General features: G+C 39.3%; 1 protein-coding gene across 2 annotated transcripts in view; it reads left to right on the top strand.

Annotated features, from left to right (window-relative positions):
• COL17A1 (collagen type XVII alpha 1 chain) overlaps window positions 1–18,555 on the top strand; it is a 61,423-nt gene that overhangs the window by 19,416 nt on the left and 23,452 nt on the right. For both annotated transcript variants that reach the window (XM_073685190.1, XM_073685189.1), the window contains exons 2-20: window positions 2,101–2,166; window positions 2,525–2,575; window positions 3,937–4,038; window positions 5,553–5,699; window positions 5,811–5,858; window positions 5,999–6,034; window positions 6,898–6,945; window positions 8,154–8,297; window positions 8,384–8,539; window positions 8,627–8,698; window positions 9,084–9,185; window positions 9,279–9,356; window positions 10,458–10,616; window positions 13,058–13,138; window positions 13,236–13,274; window positions 13,769–13,948; window positions 14,796–14,987; window positions 15,854–15,895; window positions 16,906–16,932. In XM_073685190.1, coding sequence (XP_073541291.1) covers window positions 2,112–2,166; window positions 2,525–2,575; window positions 3,937–4,038; window positions 5,553–5,699; window positions 5,811–5,858; window positions 5,999–6,034; window positions 6,898–6,945; window positions 8,154–8,297; window positions 8,384–8,539; window positions 8,627–8,698; window positions 9,084–9,185; window positions 9,279–9,356; window positions 10,458–10,616; window positions 13,058–13,138; window positions 13,236–13,274; window positions 13,769–13,948; window positions 14,796–14,987; window positions 15,854–15,895; window positions 16,906–16,932 — 1,759 coding nt within the window. In that variant the 5' untranslated portion in view covers window positions 2,101–2,111. The remainder of the gene's footprint in view (window positions 1–2,100; window positions 2,167–2,524; window positions 2,576–3,936; window positions 4,039–5,552; window positions 5,700–5,810; window positions 5,859–5,998; window positions 6,035–6,897; window positions 6,946–8,153; window positions 8,298–8,383; window positions 8,540–8,626; window positions 8,699–9,083; window positions 9,186–9,278; window positions 9,357–10,457; window positions 10,617–13,057; window positions 13,139–13,235; window positions 13,275–13,768; window positions 13,949–14,795; window positions 14,988–15,853; window positions 15,896–16,905; window positions 16,933–18,555) is intronic.

Below are 18,555 nucleotides of genomic sequence, written 5' to 3'. Positions count from 1 at the left end.
TGTCCCTACAATAGAACTAAGCTGGATCCCTACGATGTAACGGGGAACCTGATCCTGCGATCAGACCCGCTAAAGTCCTCGGCTAGTCTAAACGAAGACCTATAGATGTAAGGAAGGGATCCCTACAAGAACTAGGGACTGGGAGAAAGATGGACACCTCCTAGCAGAAATTGTAGCAGAAATAAGACAAACAAACAACATAGCACATAGAGGTCAGAAGACCTAGCAAAACTGACTGAGAAAGGTAACAGAGCACCAAGCTAGCTCAAGAGTAGAAATTACAATGAAGTCCAGCAAGGCCAGGAGGGCGGAGCCGGATTAAATAGGCAAAAAAGGTCATGTGACCAGCAAACTAGAAAAAAACTAACAGGAGAGTTCTAACACCATAGTCTCACTGCTCTTACAGTAAAGAATCCATAGTTTCACTGCTCTTACAGTATCGAGTCCATAGTCTCACTGCTCTTACAGTAAAGAATCCATAGTCTCACTGCTCTTACAGTAAAGAATCCATAGTCTCACTGCTCTTACAGTATCGAGTCCATAGTCTCACTGCTCTTACAGTAAAGAATCCATAGTCTCACTGCTTTTACAGTAACGTGTCCATAGTCTCACTGCTCTTACAATAAAGAGTTCATAGTCTCACTGCTCTTGCAGTAAAAAATCCATAGTCTCACTGCTCTTACAGTAACGTGTCCATAGTCTCACTGCTCTTACAATAAAGAGTTCATAGTCTCACTGCTCTTACGGTAAAGAATCCATAGTCTCACTGCTCTTACAGTAAAGAATCCATAGTCTCACTGCTCTTACAGTAAAGAATCCATAGTCTCACTGCTCGTACAGTAACGTGTCCATAGTCTCACTGCTCTTACAGTAAAGAATCCATAGTCTCACTGCTCTTACAGTAACGTGTCCATAGTCTCACTGCTCTTACAGTAAAGAGTTCATAGTCTCACTGATCTTACAGTAAAAAATCCATAGTCTCATTGCTCTTACAGTAACGTGTCCATAGTTTCACTGCTCTTACAATAAAGAGTTCATAGTCTCACTGCTCGTACAGTAAAGAATCCATAGTCTCACTGCTCTTACAGTAAAGAATCCATAGTCTCACTGCTCTTACAGTAAAGAATCCATAGTATCACTGCTTGTACAGTAAAGAACTCAGTCTCACTGCTCGTACAGTTAAGAATCTATAGTATCACTGCTATTACAGTAAAGAATCCATAGTCTCACTGCTCGTACAGTTAAGAATCCATAGTATCACTGCTATTACAGTAAAGAATCTGCATCTGTGATTATGATTAATCCTTCTTTCCTCTAGATGTTGAGGATGCTCCTTGTCCCCGTCACAGGCCTTGGTGTAAAAAGATGTTGTTGTTATATATTTTTTTAATGGAAGTATTATGTGAGCTCCAATTTGGCAGAACTGTTCTAACCTTTATTTTTATCTATTCGTCTAATAAAGAGATGGGTAGATTTTGTTAAATAGTTAACAAAGGTCCGAGTCTATAACAGAACCCCTCAACTACCGTGTGTCTTCTTATGTGAGCCTCTCAGGTGTCAGGGCCCAGGTGCGACGGCGACTTCTGCACCTGCTATAGCTACAACCGTCTTAATATGTTTATCTAAAATATATATTTTTATTTTATGTTGCTAGTATATACAATTAATATGACATTTTATGTCATTTCCTTATTTTGAGTATGAGAGATTGATTACTCCATGACAGCTTTAACTCTGCTGCCAAATCAATTAAAATATCTCCAAAAGTTTTGAAGGTCTTTATCAAGTTTTGGCAAAAATATCAGGCATATAAATAAATCAAAACTCATCTAGAAACTCCAACGTTAATGATTTAGGAATACAAGTGTATACAAGATTAATAGAAATCGTAAATATTACTGTGACTTTTATCAGTGAAGAGGAGAAATGTCAGCCATTGCCAGTTACATACCAGAAGCAATAGCCTCCCCCTGGTGGTGAAATAATATATGACATGATAAAATGCGGGATAGTTCTGATTTTGCAGTATATAACAATATTATACTGCTAGTTATTAATTTGCTTCATTTGCTGATAATCATGTTTTTTTCCTCCTTTCAGGTGACTATGGAATGGACGGACTAAGTAGAAAAAGTTATCGGGACGGCGGCGAAGTCACAGGAAGAAGTATGTTTTATTGTCTACATATGTATTGAATTTTAAGAAGCTAATATGGTGATTTACACTCATAAATTTGAAATAGTTTAGTATAAATATTTCCAATTTTTTTTATTGTTTACTAATGTAACATTAGGTATAGATAGCTTCATAATTGATCAACTTCTTCATAGGTCGTATCTCATATTGCAGTATATTCACATATGGCGACTACACTGCAATACCAGAATCAGCCAAAAAAGAAGAGAGGCGCTACTTCAGAAAAAAAAGCAAAAAACTTTTTGTAATCCTGGCCAACTGCTAGAATAGAAACTGACCCACTACAAAATCTAATCTGGTAGTATATAATGGTTCTCTTGTTTTCCAGCCTTTACGGAAACAGTAACATCTTCATCAAGACTTGTATCACTACCACCAAGTAAGTTATCCATTGTAGATTTTTATAAAATATTTAATGCTCAGGAGAAATTTTTGCAGTATTTTTTTTAAATCAAGATTCAAGGGGAGTCAAGACAACACCTGCGTTATCCGTGTGTATGACAAATGTGAGATCTCTGCCTGGGACCCCCGCTATTGGCCAAAGCAGAGAACCAATCCGGAGCTGGAAGACTCAACATGACCAGATAATATTATAGGGGAAATGTGTGTCCAATCACAGGTCCTTGGTTTTGTTACAATAAGTTTTGTTTTCTAAAAGAAATAGAAATTTTACACAACTTTCTTCTACAGTGTATAGATTATATTTTGTCTCTTTCTCTACAACCTGACTGTTATGATAGTGTAGCAACTCACTAGGGAAAATAAGTAACACACTAAAAACTGCAACTAACCCTGACAGTTCCTGTATAGACTAGAGATCCTGACCCCGCAGTCCCTAGTGGTTCCTGCGTGAGCTGAGATAGCCCTAACCACAGACTAGACGATGGCAACTCGGTCCTATGCTGCTTGAAAGGCCGTCGAGCGCTTCACGTTCCTCCTAAGGAACCGGGGGGCAGAGAAGAGAGTGAAATACCTATAGAAGGGAAAGTGTGCTGAAATAGAAAGAGATCCCAGAGTGAGTAAAACAAACCACAAGATACAAAATAAAGGATTAAGTACTCACTGTTAGAGAATATATTGCCTACTTCCTAAAAAGAAACAGAAGATAGGTGCAGGATATAGAACATAATCAGCAGAGAGATAAACCCTAGCTGGTCTTTCACTGACTGGCTTAAACTACAGCAGTAGGGCTGGAAATCCAAATGAGACTATCACCAGCAGGTAATACCAGCAGAGGGAAGGTATATAAAGCTGGACACGAAAAGGTGATAGGTTAGATGAATGAGTAAATGAAAACAAGCTACCCTAAAAAGCAAGGATAACAGAAACTAAACACCCAGAGAAAAGGTTTATCTGCTGTGGCTCGGGAGACGGAGAAGCTGACCACAAAACACAGGCTCAAGGGTTCAAACCCAGACACATGATGCTGACTGCTTATTGGCCTCTCATGTGACCTTACATTCACTGATGAGTAAAAGTGAACATGATTGGTCAAAGCAATCAAAGAACAAGCTCCACCTACTGGACTTCTTCAGTAATAGTCGAGTATTTATGAATTAATTGCAGCTAATAAAAATTTCCTAATAAAAAGCTCAACTTGAAATAGGAAACATAAATTAAATACTCCTATTATTTTATGTTAAAAGAAATGATGACAGGCTCTTGTGGAATATTATTATTAATGATAATTATTCTGTATATTTTTGATGGGTTCTGATCTATATATTCCTTGTTACACAGAGGGAGCGAACTCTAGTGGGTCGAAACTTTCATACCAGGCGGGAGGGGGTGGTGTGGAAAAGAAGACCCTGGTACAAAGCAGCAGTAGTTACGTCACATCAGGTAAGTAGTGGATCCCAGTATTTGTCATGCTATCATACAGGGTGCAGAAGACCCAAATAATTAATGGTGCACGTTGTTCATGCAGTGAATGGTTTCCTCTAGGTGACCTCTACATCTCCTCGATATGTCTTCCACCATGCTAGATGTGATGGCATTCATAGCTTATGCTGTGGCCATTATTGCAGCCATGCAAAAAGTTAGCGATCTCCCACTATGATGTCTATTTGCATAATAACAGGACACGTGGAAAGGAATCGTTTTCATTTCTCAACCACTTTGAAAAGGTTTCCAGCCTCAAGAAATGTTTTACAAACAGGTGTCAGTGGTATAAAATAGAAAAAGATTAAAGAGGTTGTCCACTACTTTTTCATTGATGACATATCCTAAAGATAGGTCATCAATGTCTGATCAGCCAGGGTCCGCAACCCGGCACCTCCGCAGATCAGCTATTATTGGTGTCGGTGGCTGCCGGCCGGAAGTACTCCTTTATGGAGTTGCTCCGTCTTCTGATAACCGCTGCTGCAGGGTACTGCACATCCGCCTCCTATTGATTTGAATAGGAAATGAATGTGCAGTACAAAGCCTTGGCCACTATCAGAAGATGGCCAGCTCCGTAAGTGACTAATTCTGACCACCGACACCGATAACAGCTGATTGGCGGGGGTGCCATGTGTCGGACCCCGGCTGAACAGACATTGATAACCTATCTTAAGGATAGGTCATCAATGAAAAAGTGGTGGACAACCTCTTTAACTTACCAGTCCTTTGCTTTTCCTATGCCAATGCTTTCATGGTCTTCCACCAGTCTTTTTTTACACAGCTTCAGTTTCTCGACGTGTGACCACTGCAGACAATCATTGCCTGCAGCAATGACCCCAAGTGGCGGACACAGATAGAAGACGGCTCCTGTGCAAGAACAGTATATTAGCCCTTTCCAGTCTAATAACTCATCAATATGCACAATTTCACCTGCTTTGGAAATCGAGGTGGAAGTAACCCCCTTACCTTTTGGACCCCTGAACGTCTGTACAGGTTGCACCCATGGTATGTCACCAATACCAGCAGCGATTAGCTGCAGTGGTCACGAGTCAATGAGTTGATGCATTGATCAAGTCCAGTGAACAGAAACCGGTGGAGAACCAGGGAAACGTTGGTATGGGGTCTGCCGGGGATTGGTAAAGTGCGGATTACTCCGTCTGTTATTTTTGTCAGCAGTTTGTAAAAGGTTTGATGTGGCTAGAAGATCCCTACAATTAAAGAAAACGTTTGCCCTTACAGCTATTGCACTCCAGCCTTTCGGTTGGCACTTACATGTTTATTTCAATGATTACATGGAAGCCAGTATGCCCAGTTCTTACTCTCACCAAAACCTAATTTATTAACATTCCATTGTAGCATAAAATTACAATCATGTTTCCTTCTGACATTCTTTGATGTATAAAAAAATTCTGAAAAAAACTACAGGTCATTGAAAACCATAAAAAACCATAACTGTGTATATTCATCTTCTTTAGCCACAGGCGGCAGCTCTAGAGTAAATCTTAGCACTTCCGGAGGATCAAGATACGCCCAGTCCCCCAGCTCTACCCTATCAGTATCACCAAACTCCACCTTTGATAGGAAGGTGTACAGTTCCAGCTCTCGCCAGGCGGGTTATGAAGGTAGGCACTGCCCACGAGGAGCACCGCATGATCCTGTGTTATCAGACACATGTGTATGAACCATGTCCTCTGTAATACGTACAATTAATATATCTGCTGCCTGTATTCTAGGAAGTTCTAGTGGGAATTCATCACCAGAATACACTAGAAAAGAAATGGGTATGTATCTGAATGCCCCGTAAAGCAGATCTATATCCAATAAGGGTTCAGGGTATTTATTTCACTTATACATGAAAAAAATAGTTTTATTATTGGAACGTATTAGTTTTATTCAATGGCTTTTTGTGTCTTTTTTGCAGCATCCTCTTCTACCAGAGGCCGTACTCCGAGCAGAGGTGAGATCAAGAGATGGTGATACTTGCACTTGGTATTAGGGGTAGCCAAATAATAAACTAGGAAAGTCTAGGTAGCCAAAACGAGCTTCAAGACCAAGTCAAGTGAAAAATTTCTCAATTTTCAATTGACTGAATAGAAATCAACTCTGTACAGTTTTTCAGTTTGGAATCCAAGACTGAAAAATTGATGGCTTATCATTAGGATGGACCCTCAATACTAGATCCATGGCTGTCCTACTCAGCCACTATGCTGTTGGCGGAGAGAGGCCCTACAGATAAGCCAATAATGTTTAAGACTTTGGAAACAACTTTACGTCATATATAGGTCTAAAATCTTTGTCTCTGCTTAAAAAATAAATCAGAACTTTGAGAGGAACTCCTCACAACATGTAGTAGGCGTCCATCATGGGTGTCCTCTTCTCAGTCCCTCAGCATGGAGATCACCTCATGTAAATTCCCCATTCTGCAGGCTGCTTTTACCGAGGACCATTTATAGAATCATAGAATGTTATATTGGAGGGGACCACCAGGGTCATCGTGTCCAACTCCCTGCTCAATGCAGGAGTCACTAAACCATCTCAGACAGATGTCTGTCCAGCCTCTGTGTGAAGACTTCCTTTGAAGGAGGCATAGTTATATCTAATCCTGGCTAAACTATACTTTACTATATTAGTCTATTCTATACTTTTTTAGACTACATTATATACCAGTTGTCTCCAACCAATGGTTCTTCATGATACAAGCATATTACCTTTTATTCTCTTATCTATTCTTCTCAAGTCAACCCACAATTGATTAACTGTCCAATTCTGCCATGTGAAAATATCTCTTCTATATCTATTCTATTGCTCATTATTTTACAGAGACCGAAATCCGCACTCGCCTCCAAAGTGCATCACCCTCCACACGATGTAAGTGATGCTCTAATTGTTTCAGAATTTGACTTTTCCTGTATATGAGCCTCATAATTTATGTTCATAAGCTATGTAGCTAGGGGAGGTTGACCTAGCATGCGGGGAGGTGGCAGTAACAAGCCGCTCAGCTTTCAGAGTATTTAGATACATGGTTAGGGCAGTTAACTCAATATGCTCAGTAGGAGAAGAAAAGTCTGGCTATGACTCCATATTGCATTGTTCAAATAATTTCATACTGTTTACCCTTTTATTTAATATATTATTGGTCATGTTTGTTGAATTATAGCGACAATTAATATATCTAACCTGAATATGAACTAATATCCAAAAAAAGTAGAAACTTTTTTTCAAGTATCATACAAAAATTTTTCTTTAAGGATCATGCAAAAACTTTTCTTCAAGCATCATGCAGAAACTTTTCTTGCAGCAGCGTACAGAAACTTTTTATAAGCATCAAGTAGAAACTTTTCTTTACACGCCATGCAGAATTTAATTTAAAGTGTAATGCAGAAACTTTTCTTCAAGCATCATGCAGAAACTTTTTTTCGGGGTATCATGCAGAAACTTTTTATAAGCATCATAAAGGAACTTTTCTTTAGGCATCAGGCATCATGCAGAAACTTTTCTTTAAGCGTCATGCAGAAATTTTTTTTCAAGCATCATACAGAAACTTTTTTTAAGCATCGTGCAACAACTTTTCTTTACACATCATGCAGAAACTTTTCTTTACACATCATGCAGAAACTTTTCTTTACACATCATGCAGAAACTTTTCTTTAAGTGTCATGCAGAAACTTTTCTCCAAGCATCATGCAGAAACTTTTCTCCAAGCATCATGCAGAAACTTTTCTCCAAGCATCATGCAGAAACTTTTCTCCAAGCATCATGCAGAAGCTTTTCTTCAAGCATCATACAGGACCTTTTTTTCAAGCATCATACAGGAACCTTTTTTCAAGCATCGTACAGGAACCTTTCTTGCAGAAATTTGTCATTAGGCATCATGTACTAGACAGAGCCTTATGCACATATAATATATGGAGGCACAGGGAGCCCTTGTATCTCCCTCCCTGTACATTCGGAGGTTGTATTTTTTGTATCAGCCCTTAAAATGCCACATTGTACTAATGCCATGTTATATTCTGAGAAGAAAACAACATAAACAATCTAATAGATAATTAAATATATGGATGTGATTTTTTTTATAGGGACAGAACTTGATGATGTGAAGAAACTGCTTAAAGGGGGCCGCTCCACCAGCGTGAGCCCCAGCAGGTCCCCAACTAATACCCTTCCCATTCCCAAAAAAGCAACAGTGGAGACGAAGATAGTAACTGAGAGCTCCCAGTCAGGTCAGTGTCTTCCATTGAACTTCTCTGTATACCATCAGTTCACCTACATATTAACATTGATAATAATCACCATCATTTTCATACAGCTTCAGGATCTTATGACACATCCATAATGGAATCCGCTCTCCCATCCTTCATGTGGACCTCCACACTTCCAGCTGGATCCTCCATGGCCGGCTACAACAACATGGCCAATATGGGTTATGGGTCATCAATGATGAACGCCCATTCTTCAGGATCAGGTAAATTCCAAGTGGATAATATACTATTCATTTAGCTCAGTTATGTTATTTTATCTTTATCTCACTTATTATTTTCTTCGTCTTTAGTATTTGGAGTCCCAAACAATCTGGCCCCCAGTTCTCCTTCCCTACATTCAGGACTAAATACCTCCTCTGCTGGTAAATGCAATATCATTTCACACATTTCTCAAGTCTTTTCCACTTTTTATGGTTTAGGAGTATTATAGAAGTAATACCATTATTGCCTAACCCCCCCAAAATATATTTGCAAAGTTGTAACATTTACTTGTCTAACTATTCCGAAAGTTTGCAAATAATTTTTAGTAATTTTTTTACTTAGGCAATAGAGGTATACTGTAACTCCTATAATTTCCTATTATTTCACATAAATGTAACAATTAACATCACATACTGTATATTATTTTGGCCAACACAGTACCACGCCGTATTTCCTGCACAACAGATATGTAAGTGGGTTGCCTAGTTTAGCTATTGTATTTACTTTAGCCTAAATCTAACCTATGTTCTTTGCTTTTTTTTACAGTATTCGGAATGCAAAACAATTTGGCCCCATTACCCTCCCAAATTACAGCAGCAGCTCCAGCACCTGTTATTCATAGCTCGGCTGCAGCTTTACACTCTGCGGGTCAGTATGTGTACCATGAAGATGTATGGCCTTATTCCCAATACAATGAATGGCCAATCAGATAAATTAATATAATTGTTTTATGTCTTCTAGGTTATGGCGTACAGAAAAATGTCACACAGAACGCCCAGAGCGCAGGTGGAGTAGGCGGCGGTGTCACCTCAACAACTGGTGAGAACCTACAGTATTATATGTGGCTTTGAGGGGATCCCTAAATGTAAAGTCAGCGGCTAGCAAAAGTGAAGCTGATACAGTAGCTATAGATGCTTTAATCATAAGGAATTAAATAGTTCTGGAAGTAATTAATAAAGTCCTGGTTATGGAGGTGGACATATGGTGGTTATAAACGTGGATCACTAAAGGTTATGGTTATGTGGACATCAAGTGGTTATGGAGGTTGTCATCTGGTGGTTGTGGAGGTGGACATCTGGTGGTTATGGAGGTGGACATGTGGTTATGGAGGTGGACATTTGGTGGTTATGTAGGTGGACATCTGGTAGTTATGGAGGTGGACATGTAGTGGTTATGGAGGAGGACATCTTGTAGTTATGGAGGTGGACATATGGTAGTTATGGAAGTGGACATCTGGTGGTTATGGAGGTGGGCATCTCTCAGTTATATAGAGATGGACATCTGTTGGTTAGGGAGGTGGACATTTGACGGTTATGGCATTGGATATGTGGTTATGGGGGTGACTTCTGATGGTTATAGAGGTGGACATCTGGTGGTTATGGAGATAGATATTTTATGGTTATGGAGGTGGACATTTAGTGGTTATGGAGGTAGACATCTGATAGTTATGGAGGTGGACATCTGGTTATTATGGAAATGGATCTCTAGTAGTTATGGAGGTGGACATCTGATGGTTAGGAAGGTTCACATTCGTTGGTTATGGTGGTGGACATCTGGTGGTTATGGAAATGGATGTCTGGTGGTAATGAAGGTGGATATCTGATGGTTATAAAGGTGAACATCTAATGGTTATGGAGGTGGATATCTGATGGTTATGGCAGTGGACATGTGGTTATGGGGGTAATTGAGGTGGACATTTGGTAGTTATGGAGGTAAACATCTGGTTATTATGGAAATGGATATCTAGTAGTTATGGAGGTGCACATCTGATGGTTATGAAAACTGACATTCGTCAGTTATGGAGGTGGACATCTGATGACTTTCATATTGAGCTGTCATTCCAATTACTTCAATATAAAAGGAACAGAATAAAAAATATTCTAAACATCTGTATGTAAATTAATTCATTTTTTTTCCCAGTTACCACTACTAAATCTCAAGGTGATGATATCCTCAGCAAGGATTACAAGTTCCTTCTGCTGGAGAAAGAAAAGTCCCCAAGTAAAAAGGAGGGAGACATGCTGATCATGTCTAAGGACAGTGGCAAAGTTTTCACAGCCTCCTCTGGAGGAAGCTCAGGTATATCTATGGGTCCTCCTGTTGATCGTGTATGGCTTGAAATTCAGATTTGATTCAAATTAGCATTAAGAAGAAATATTTGGGTTAGAGTTCACATGACCACAATAGTTGGCCTGCCCGGAGGACTCCTGACCTGAATTAACAGTATAATAGATATCTATGAGGCTAGTAGTTTAGGTCAGGTGAGCTGTGGTCAGACCTGGCATTGCCACATTAACATGGACTGTAAAATTCGGTCTTGTGTCTCTGGAGCCTAGTTTTGCTTGCAGTCTTATTGATGTACAGGAGAACCCACCATTGTTTCGGTTGTCTCAGATGGGTCTATGAGTGTCCGGCCTAGGGGGCAAATGCCACACTGCCCCCCAGCCCAGCCCACCCCTGGGTCTATCATATGAAGATCCAGCCTTCTTCAATACGCACTGGCAGAAATTGATCAACACAATGGGACACCTTTATCTTTCCCCCTTCACCAATTTTCTGACTTAAGAGTCACAAATTTTCTCCATAATTTGCAACGTTTTTATTTCTATGACTTTCAAGACACTTTTCTAAGGTGTCTTTGACATAAAAAAAATTGTTGGCCACATACAGTACTTAAGAATAAAAGACAATATTGGCTGGAACGGCCAATAACAACTTTCTTCTCTCCTCGTCAATACAATTACGGCAATACCCAACATGTCTGGGAACATTTTTTTATTATTTTAGTGGTGAAAAAAAAATCAGAAGTTTGCAAAAAAAAAATTTCAGGTTGTATCGCCATTTTCTGAAACCCGTAACATTTTTATTTTTCGAAGCTGTGTGACAGCTTATTTTTTGTGGGGCAAGACAACCTTTTTATTAATACCATTTTGGGATAGATGTGAACTTTTGATCGCTTGTTACAGCTATTTGTGTTTAATTGATGCCACTAAAAAAACATAAATTTAGCATTCTTGACTTTTTTTAGTTTACAGTGTTTGCTGATCGGGTTTATTGTATTTATATTTTAATAGAATCAGACTTTTTTGAACGCGGTGATACCAAATATGTGTATTTTTTGTATTTTTTTAATATCTTAATGGGGGAAAAGTGGGGTGATTTGAACTTTTAGGTTTTTTATATATTTTTTTATCCTTTTGAAAACCTTTGTTTACTTTCCATTGTTATTGGTAGTCTCCTTAGGGGACTTGAAGATGCGATCGTTCGATCGCTTGTGCTATATACAGCGATGCCACAGCATCGCTGCATATAGCAAAAATCACAGTCTCCTTTGAAGCCTGGCCACAGGCAGGGTTTCAAAGGAGGTCCGTAATGACAGGCACAGGGATCATCAGCTGACCCCCGGCTATCATGACAACCCATCGGCGACCCACGATCACGTCACGGGCGTGCCAGTGGGCGGAGAGAATGATGCGTACGCATGCCGGCGCATGTTAAATGCCGCCGTTAGAGATTGACAGCGCAAATAAATCCAAGAAAATAAGGCACCTACATTATTTTAACCATTTTAGAATAAGGCCATCATAATGCACTTGTAGGAAGAAAAAAAAATACTATCCGTTTCCAACCTCTTGCGGTTCTTGGTCATAAATTAGTCATAAATAATGTGTTCTTGTGGCATATGAGCAGATACTCTAAACAACATTAGTGTTAGTCAAATAGGAATGTTTAAAGAGGACCTGTCACCAGGTCAAGAGTGGCCACATTTTGCTCTTATTTCTGCTGCTCTCATGAATATTCTGTTTTTTGGGGGGTTTTTTATTCTGCCATACAGTTCTATAGATTTGAGCCTTTTTGTTTAGTACAAATTTTCATAGTCTTTTCCAAGGGGACATGGCTAACACTGTAATAATGCAGAGTAGCCTAAAGACACGCCCAGAGGATCCTGTGAGTCACACCCATTTGGTAAACATCATATCAATTCACACTAACTATAAAGGCTAAACCAATGCGGATTCAGAAAAAAAAAGAATTCTCAGCAGGAATAAAATGAGAGCAATAACTAACTACGGGACTTTTGAACTGGTGCCACCAGTCCCACCACCAGCTCCACCTAGAATCTCACCTAGAAACACCCCAAACCAGAACTATATACTTATGAGTAAGTTTTCCAAAATTCTTACCTCTTTTCATAATGGAATTTTCTGGATTTGCTGGGATTGTTCCAGAAAAGTTTTTGCAAATTTAAGACTTTTGACAACTGTAGGAACACTGACAAGCATGATTGGCCACTAAAAGACTACATTTTTGACCTACTCATTAACGTACCTTCAAAGACGACAGTAATAGACTGACTTAGCTCCAGCCTGGAGATAATTACTATAACTCAAGAATAAAACTTCTTTAAAATACTTTTTTCCAAGGGTGGCTAATTAATATTGAATGGATCATAAATACTCATGAGTGTTGGGAAGCCCCTGACATGGGTAAGTCTATTAATTTATGGTTTACTCTTCTAGGTTCATACGGTGAAGAAGTTCTAAAGAAAGAAAAGCAAGCAACAACCAGTATGGAAACCTCGTACAAATCAGAAGCCAATGGTAAGAAATACCATCATGGCGATCATCTTCGATGACACGTCATACATAAAACACAACGTAATATTTTTCCGGGTTCTTTTCTTTCTTTCTGTCTCAGGTGGTTTGAGAGTAACAAAAGATAAAGCCACATATGCAGGTAAGGACAGTCAAAAATGGGGAAAAAATAAAAGTCAATAAAAAAATACTTTGAAATGGAATTGATTAATATCCATATGCAAGCCATTAAAATGGAAATTAAATGAAAAACACCTATGGTTCACTTAGCGCTTGGCCCTACGGTCAGCGGTTACTTCGGGGCTTGGGTCCGAACCGTCGCAAAATGGCATTCGGGCATATTCGCCATCAGAACCATTGACTATAATGATGAAGACGGAGTCACAGTGTGCACTGCCGTGCATCATTTTTGGCGGTATACGCCTGTTGGAGGTGGGCAGCAAAACGTAGTTGATAGCATTGAGAAAAATCGTATGCATTTTGTGGATGCTGTGATGCATGGCTGATTTTCCGCCTGGAAAAATGTAGGTACTCCGCAGCGCGTTGGCCTTGTGGGAGCCCCCATATTGGTTGTCAATAAACATTTTTCTTGCATATGGAGGGATATAGAGGTATAATGTCCTCATTACTCCACAGAAATACATCGAGTTGATGGCATGAAGGCTGGAGCTGATCATTATGTAGAGAAAAAAGACAGTGGAACCGACGCCGTCTGTGGACCATGTGCTTCTTGCTGTAAATGGTGGATGTGGGCACTTGGTCTGATCTTGGGGCTACTTTTCCTTCTTGGATTGCTCTTTGGACTCATCTCTTTGTGTAAGTGTTCATCGCCCATATACTGTATTGTTTGGTGTAATATTTATATTTTATGTTTTGCTAATTTTCTTTTCTTTTTTTTTCGTGGATAATTGACATTTACGGCTCATATTATGTACTCAATGTGAAAATGATGGATTCATAGGCTCGTTGTAAGATTTGTCCAATGCCAAAATATGGTGTATCCTTTTGTATTAAAACAGATTTCACAATGCAAACTGCATATATTGTTAAATAGATCTCTTACACCTGATGAGGCTGGTGTATTTAGTTTGAAAATTTGTGCCAGAATAGCTGTATAATCAATTATGAAAGTTTAATTTAATAGCCTGATTTACAGCTCCTCAGTGTCTTTCCTCCCTGCCGCTGCTGAGCTCTTACACTGCTCAGTACAAGCTGCAGCTGTCAGTCAGGCCGGATGAGTGGAGACTAAATACAATTGGACTCATGAGCTCTGTCTCTCTTTAGCTAGACTCGTCTTTATATCAGAATTATGCAGCTTTTGGAACATGAATTTTCAAAGCAAGTACACCGGAATCATCAGGTCTAACATATCTATGTAATAATCTATGCAGTTTTCATTGTGAAATCTGGTGACAGATCCACTTTTAAGAGTAAAGGGTCACTTATGGCTGTGTAACTACATATACCTCAACTAGTCAAGGAATTTCTAATTAACCTGAAATTACATGTATCCTGCAAAGGCTGAATGATGCATGATGCATTCATGCAGTGGTTGATGGGCAAAGTCAGGATACACCCTAATGACATGGGGGATGGGATATTTTACACAGGTTAATACATTGTGAAATGCAAATCTGTAAAATTAAACTGCTTTGTCATATAGGGCAGGACGTGAAGAATTTGAAGGAACGTGTGGACAATCTACATGGCCAGGCAACAATGGGTCGCTTGGAATCAGGCCCTATAATACCCTCCGGTTCCAACATTAATTTGGCCAGCTCCTTAGATTCTGTAAGCGGTGACCAGAGGGAGGCCATGTGGCTATACATCAGGGATAGGATGGCAACAGACAGAGGTAAGTTTACTTTGCTAATCCTGATCAATAGTTGGAGCTGATAAGTAGAGATATGGCAAGGTCGGATGTATTTTATGGAATTTTTTAAAAAATGTGGGTTTGCCTTTTTTTCTTGCAACCCATTAAAATTATCTTTTTAGCAGCATAACATATAGACTGATGCATGGATGATGGCAGCCGGACTTTGTGACCTAGGTTATTAGGAGTATGTTTTTGTCACATAGCACCTAAAATGGTTCATATACCATAACATTTGGCATAAAGCATTTTCCACATTTTTACCTTAGTAGTGATATCTACTCATCAGGAAACCTACCAAGCAATAATAAACATTATTTAAAAAGAAAGCCATCTAAGCTCCCAGAGAACACAAAGGTGTAATGTGAATTTAAATGTAAGGAAAGACTGTTAAAAATCTTTGTGATCAGTTAAACCTGATATTACTAATATTTTGATTACATTTTCTATGTAATTTGGAATTGAGTAGTTTGAGGGATATGTTGATGCTATAAGGTCTTAGGAAAGTGGGGGCTCATTCCAGGTTGATCTTGTTAGCCTGGATGATGGCACAAGGGCTTTCTGACCCAGGTTGTTAGGAGTATGTTGGTGTCAAAGAGCACAAATAAAGGTTAATTTAACAGAATATTCAAAGCCCTTTTTCATACTTTTCCCTTACTGATAAGTTATTTACCAGGGAACCACCAACCAATAATAAACATTAATTTTTATTAAAACTTAGCTAAGCTCCCAAAGAACACAATGGTGTCATTTAAATTCAAATGTAAGGTAAGACTGTTCAAAATCTTTGTGATCACTTAAACTGACATTATTGGATTTTGTATTGATTTTGAATTTACTTTTCACAGCAGGAACATTTGTTGGTCAGAAAGGTGAACCCGGATCAAAAGGTAAAATTATGTTTAAAGGTCTAATTAATTAGAGAGGTAATGCCGTAAGAGTAGAGATACAAGCAAGTGCAAAACTCCATAATCAAAATTAATAGAACAGGATTGTGGTACAAGTACAGTCGTCTGTATACAATAAAACCACTAGGGGGCACTTCAATAACACACGATCCCAAATGATCATGACTATAGCCCTTAATGATCCAATGCCCCAGTTATGTAACACAACAAAGGCAATTTACTGACATAAAAGTCTTTCAGTTTCTAGTTTCGACAGCAAAACAAAATAAATGAGCTGAAATATAAGTTGATATATGTGCATTGGATAAGAGCGCGTTCACACTGTGGCCATTTCACAGACAAATCCGAAGAAAAAAAACAAAATGAGCATATACCCTACAGCAAATAAATAAGTAAATAGTAAATATAAATAACATAGGGCACTTGGTTAACACTATTTTGATCAAAAAAGCATAAAAGTCATCCCACCACGACAAGGTGACCCAGCCGGGACGGTCCCATCCTGTCTCTAATTTTAAAAACTTACCTTGTGTCAATGTGCTTTAGTGTCTGTTTCAAAGTTATTAGTTTCTGTAAATAAAATTTAATCTTTGTAAAGTCAAAAGTATTTGCACATATATATATATATATATATATATATCGTTTGAAAGTTACCTGGCAGTGAATAGCAAAAACAATGAAAGAATGTAATGTCTGCATTGGAATTGGCATACAATACATTTTACCCACATTAAGTCATAGTAGCAAACCCACAACACAATACTCACACGGAATTGCTTACATTAATACTTTGTAAAAATAAAAATAAAAAAAGAAGAGAAAAACTACAGTAAGGAAAAAACTGGATTAAAGAAGAAGATTAGATTAGATTAAAAAATAAATCTATTCACTGACATCCAGCAGACGTATTGACATGGTATCTTTGCAGCCATATAATAATTCTTCTGCTTAGCTCTAACTCTTTTATGATGTTTTGATGTTTTTATTTGCAGGCGATGCAGGAATACCAGGAGAAAAAGGTTGGTTATCGGTTTTATTTCTCCTCTATTGTATATATGTCATTATTGTGTGCTGTAAGGCTATGTTCACACACGTTGGGTTTTTCAGCATTTTTTTGCTGCAGATTTTTATGCAAATTTTCAGCTGCGTCTTGCAATACCAGCAAAGTCTATGAGAAACTAGAATTCTCTGTTCACACATCTTGTTTGTTTTTTTTTTGCTGCGTATTTTGTGCCTTGGTTGGGTTTTTGGAAAATAGAGCATGTCACTTCTTTCGGTGTTTTTTCAGTGTTTTTTCAGAGTTTTTTCACCCATAGAAAGTAATAGGTGGTGAAAAAAACGCATCAAAAACGCACCAAAATTTGCATCAGCATTTTTTTAAGTGTTTTTGATGGCAAAATAGAAAGAGGTTCTTTTTTTTTCACAGAACCTTATGTACATTTATAAGTAGAGACAGAAGGACAGTGAAAAAAAAACGCTGAAAAAAAGCCCAAAAAACGCATTAAAAAATGCAGCAAAACCTGTGTTTTTGACGCAACTGATTTCCTGTCAGAGATTAGATTTTGCTGCAGATTTGTGATGCTGAAAAACCCAACATGTGTGAACATAGCCTAACAGTTTACATTGGCTGATATCAGGGGTGGGATCACTTTACCTATAGGGTGGTGCTTGTGGGCCATTAGCCAGAGCCCTAACCCCTTGATCAGCCCTCATTAATGTCTAAGTGTGGCGCCCTGCAAAGTCAGCCATCACAAATGTCTGTGAACTCTGATGGTGTGAGAAGCCGCTCTTCAGCCATTTATACACACACACATGTAATTAGTGTAAGGGCCATTGTGAAGTCTGGTGGGTAGCAGCCCCCCTGCAGGAGAAAGACTGAGCCCAGGAGAAGCAACCCTGCTCCCCTGGGATTGAGTGGTGCTGGAGATTATGGAGGCCAGCCAGTGCCTTCGCTGTGGTCATTGTTGGGACATTGCATCCTTAGTGTCCTGCGCGATTCAAGCTGGGCCCAACTGCCAGACGGCGTCAGTTAGGGATCAGACGAGAGATGTCTTGATACGATCCTTAGTTGTCAGAGGTGAGAAGAGAGCTGAGGAGCGTTCCTGTAAGCCTGAGGTGCCGTGGATGCCAAAGTCCAGGCTCAGAGGAGAAATTTTAGTGCATGTATAGTACTATATGCAGGGCCGGCGTTAGAGTAGGGCAAACTGGACATTTGCCCAGGGCCCCACTTTGTCTAAAACCGGCCCTGGCTATATGAGGAGAGCTGCTACACATAGCCGGAATAGAGCGTGGATTCATCACACCATGAGGTTGTCTCAGTGTACTGAATAATTGTGGAGAGCTGTAATCATCATCATCATCAACTGCTCCAGTAAAAGCAAGTTTTTTCCTATTGCACGTCTGAACATTGCTTATTGAGACGCGCTGATCCTTCATCCCTTCCACAACTTTCCCCTTTTTATTCTGCTGAGGACGGCAGCCACCGTGACTGTTGGCTGCCATTATGCCCCGACTCGGTAGACATAAAGGCCTCATATGCGTTAGATGAAATTTGGCCGAAGCCACTGATTTTGGCAGGATCAGCCATCTGATATGTATGGGGGTCTCCTCACTCTCCCATGAAGGATGATGTATTGGGAAAT

This window comes from Phyllobates terribilis, unplaced genomic scaffold, assembly GCF_046119375.1.
Source record: "Phyllobates terribilis strain yellow unplaced genomic scaffold, ASM4611937v1 Scaffold_5__5_contigs__length_657084704, whole genome shotgun sequence".
Classification (NCBI taxonomy): domain Eukaryota; kingdom Metazoa; phylum Chordata; class Amphibia; order Anura; family Dendrobatidae; genus Phyllobates; species Phyllobates terribilis.
The sequence above is the reverse complement of the archived record's forward strand: the minus strand, read 5'-3'. Positions and strand labels throughout refer to the sequence as shown.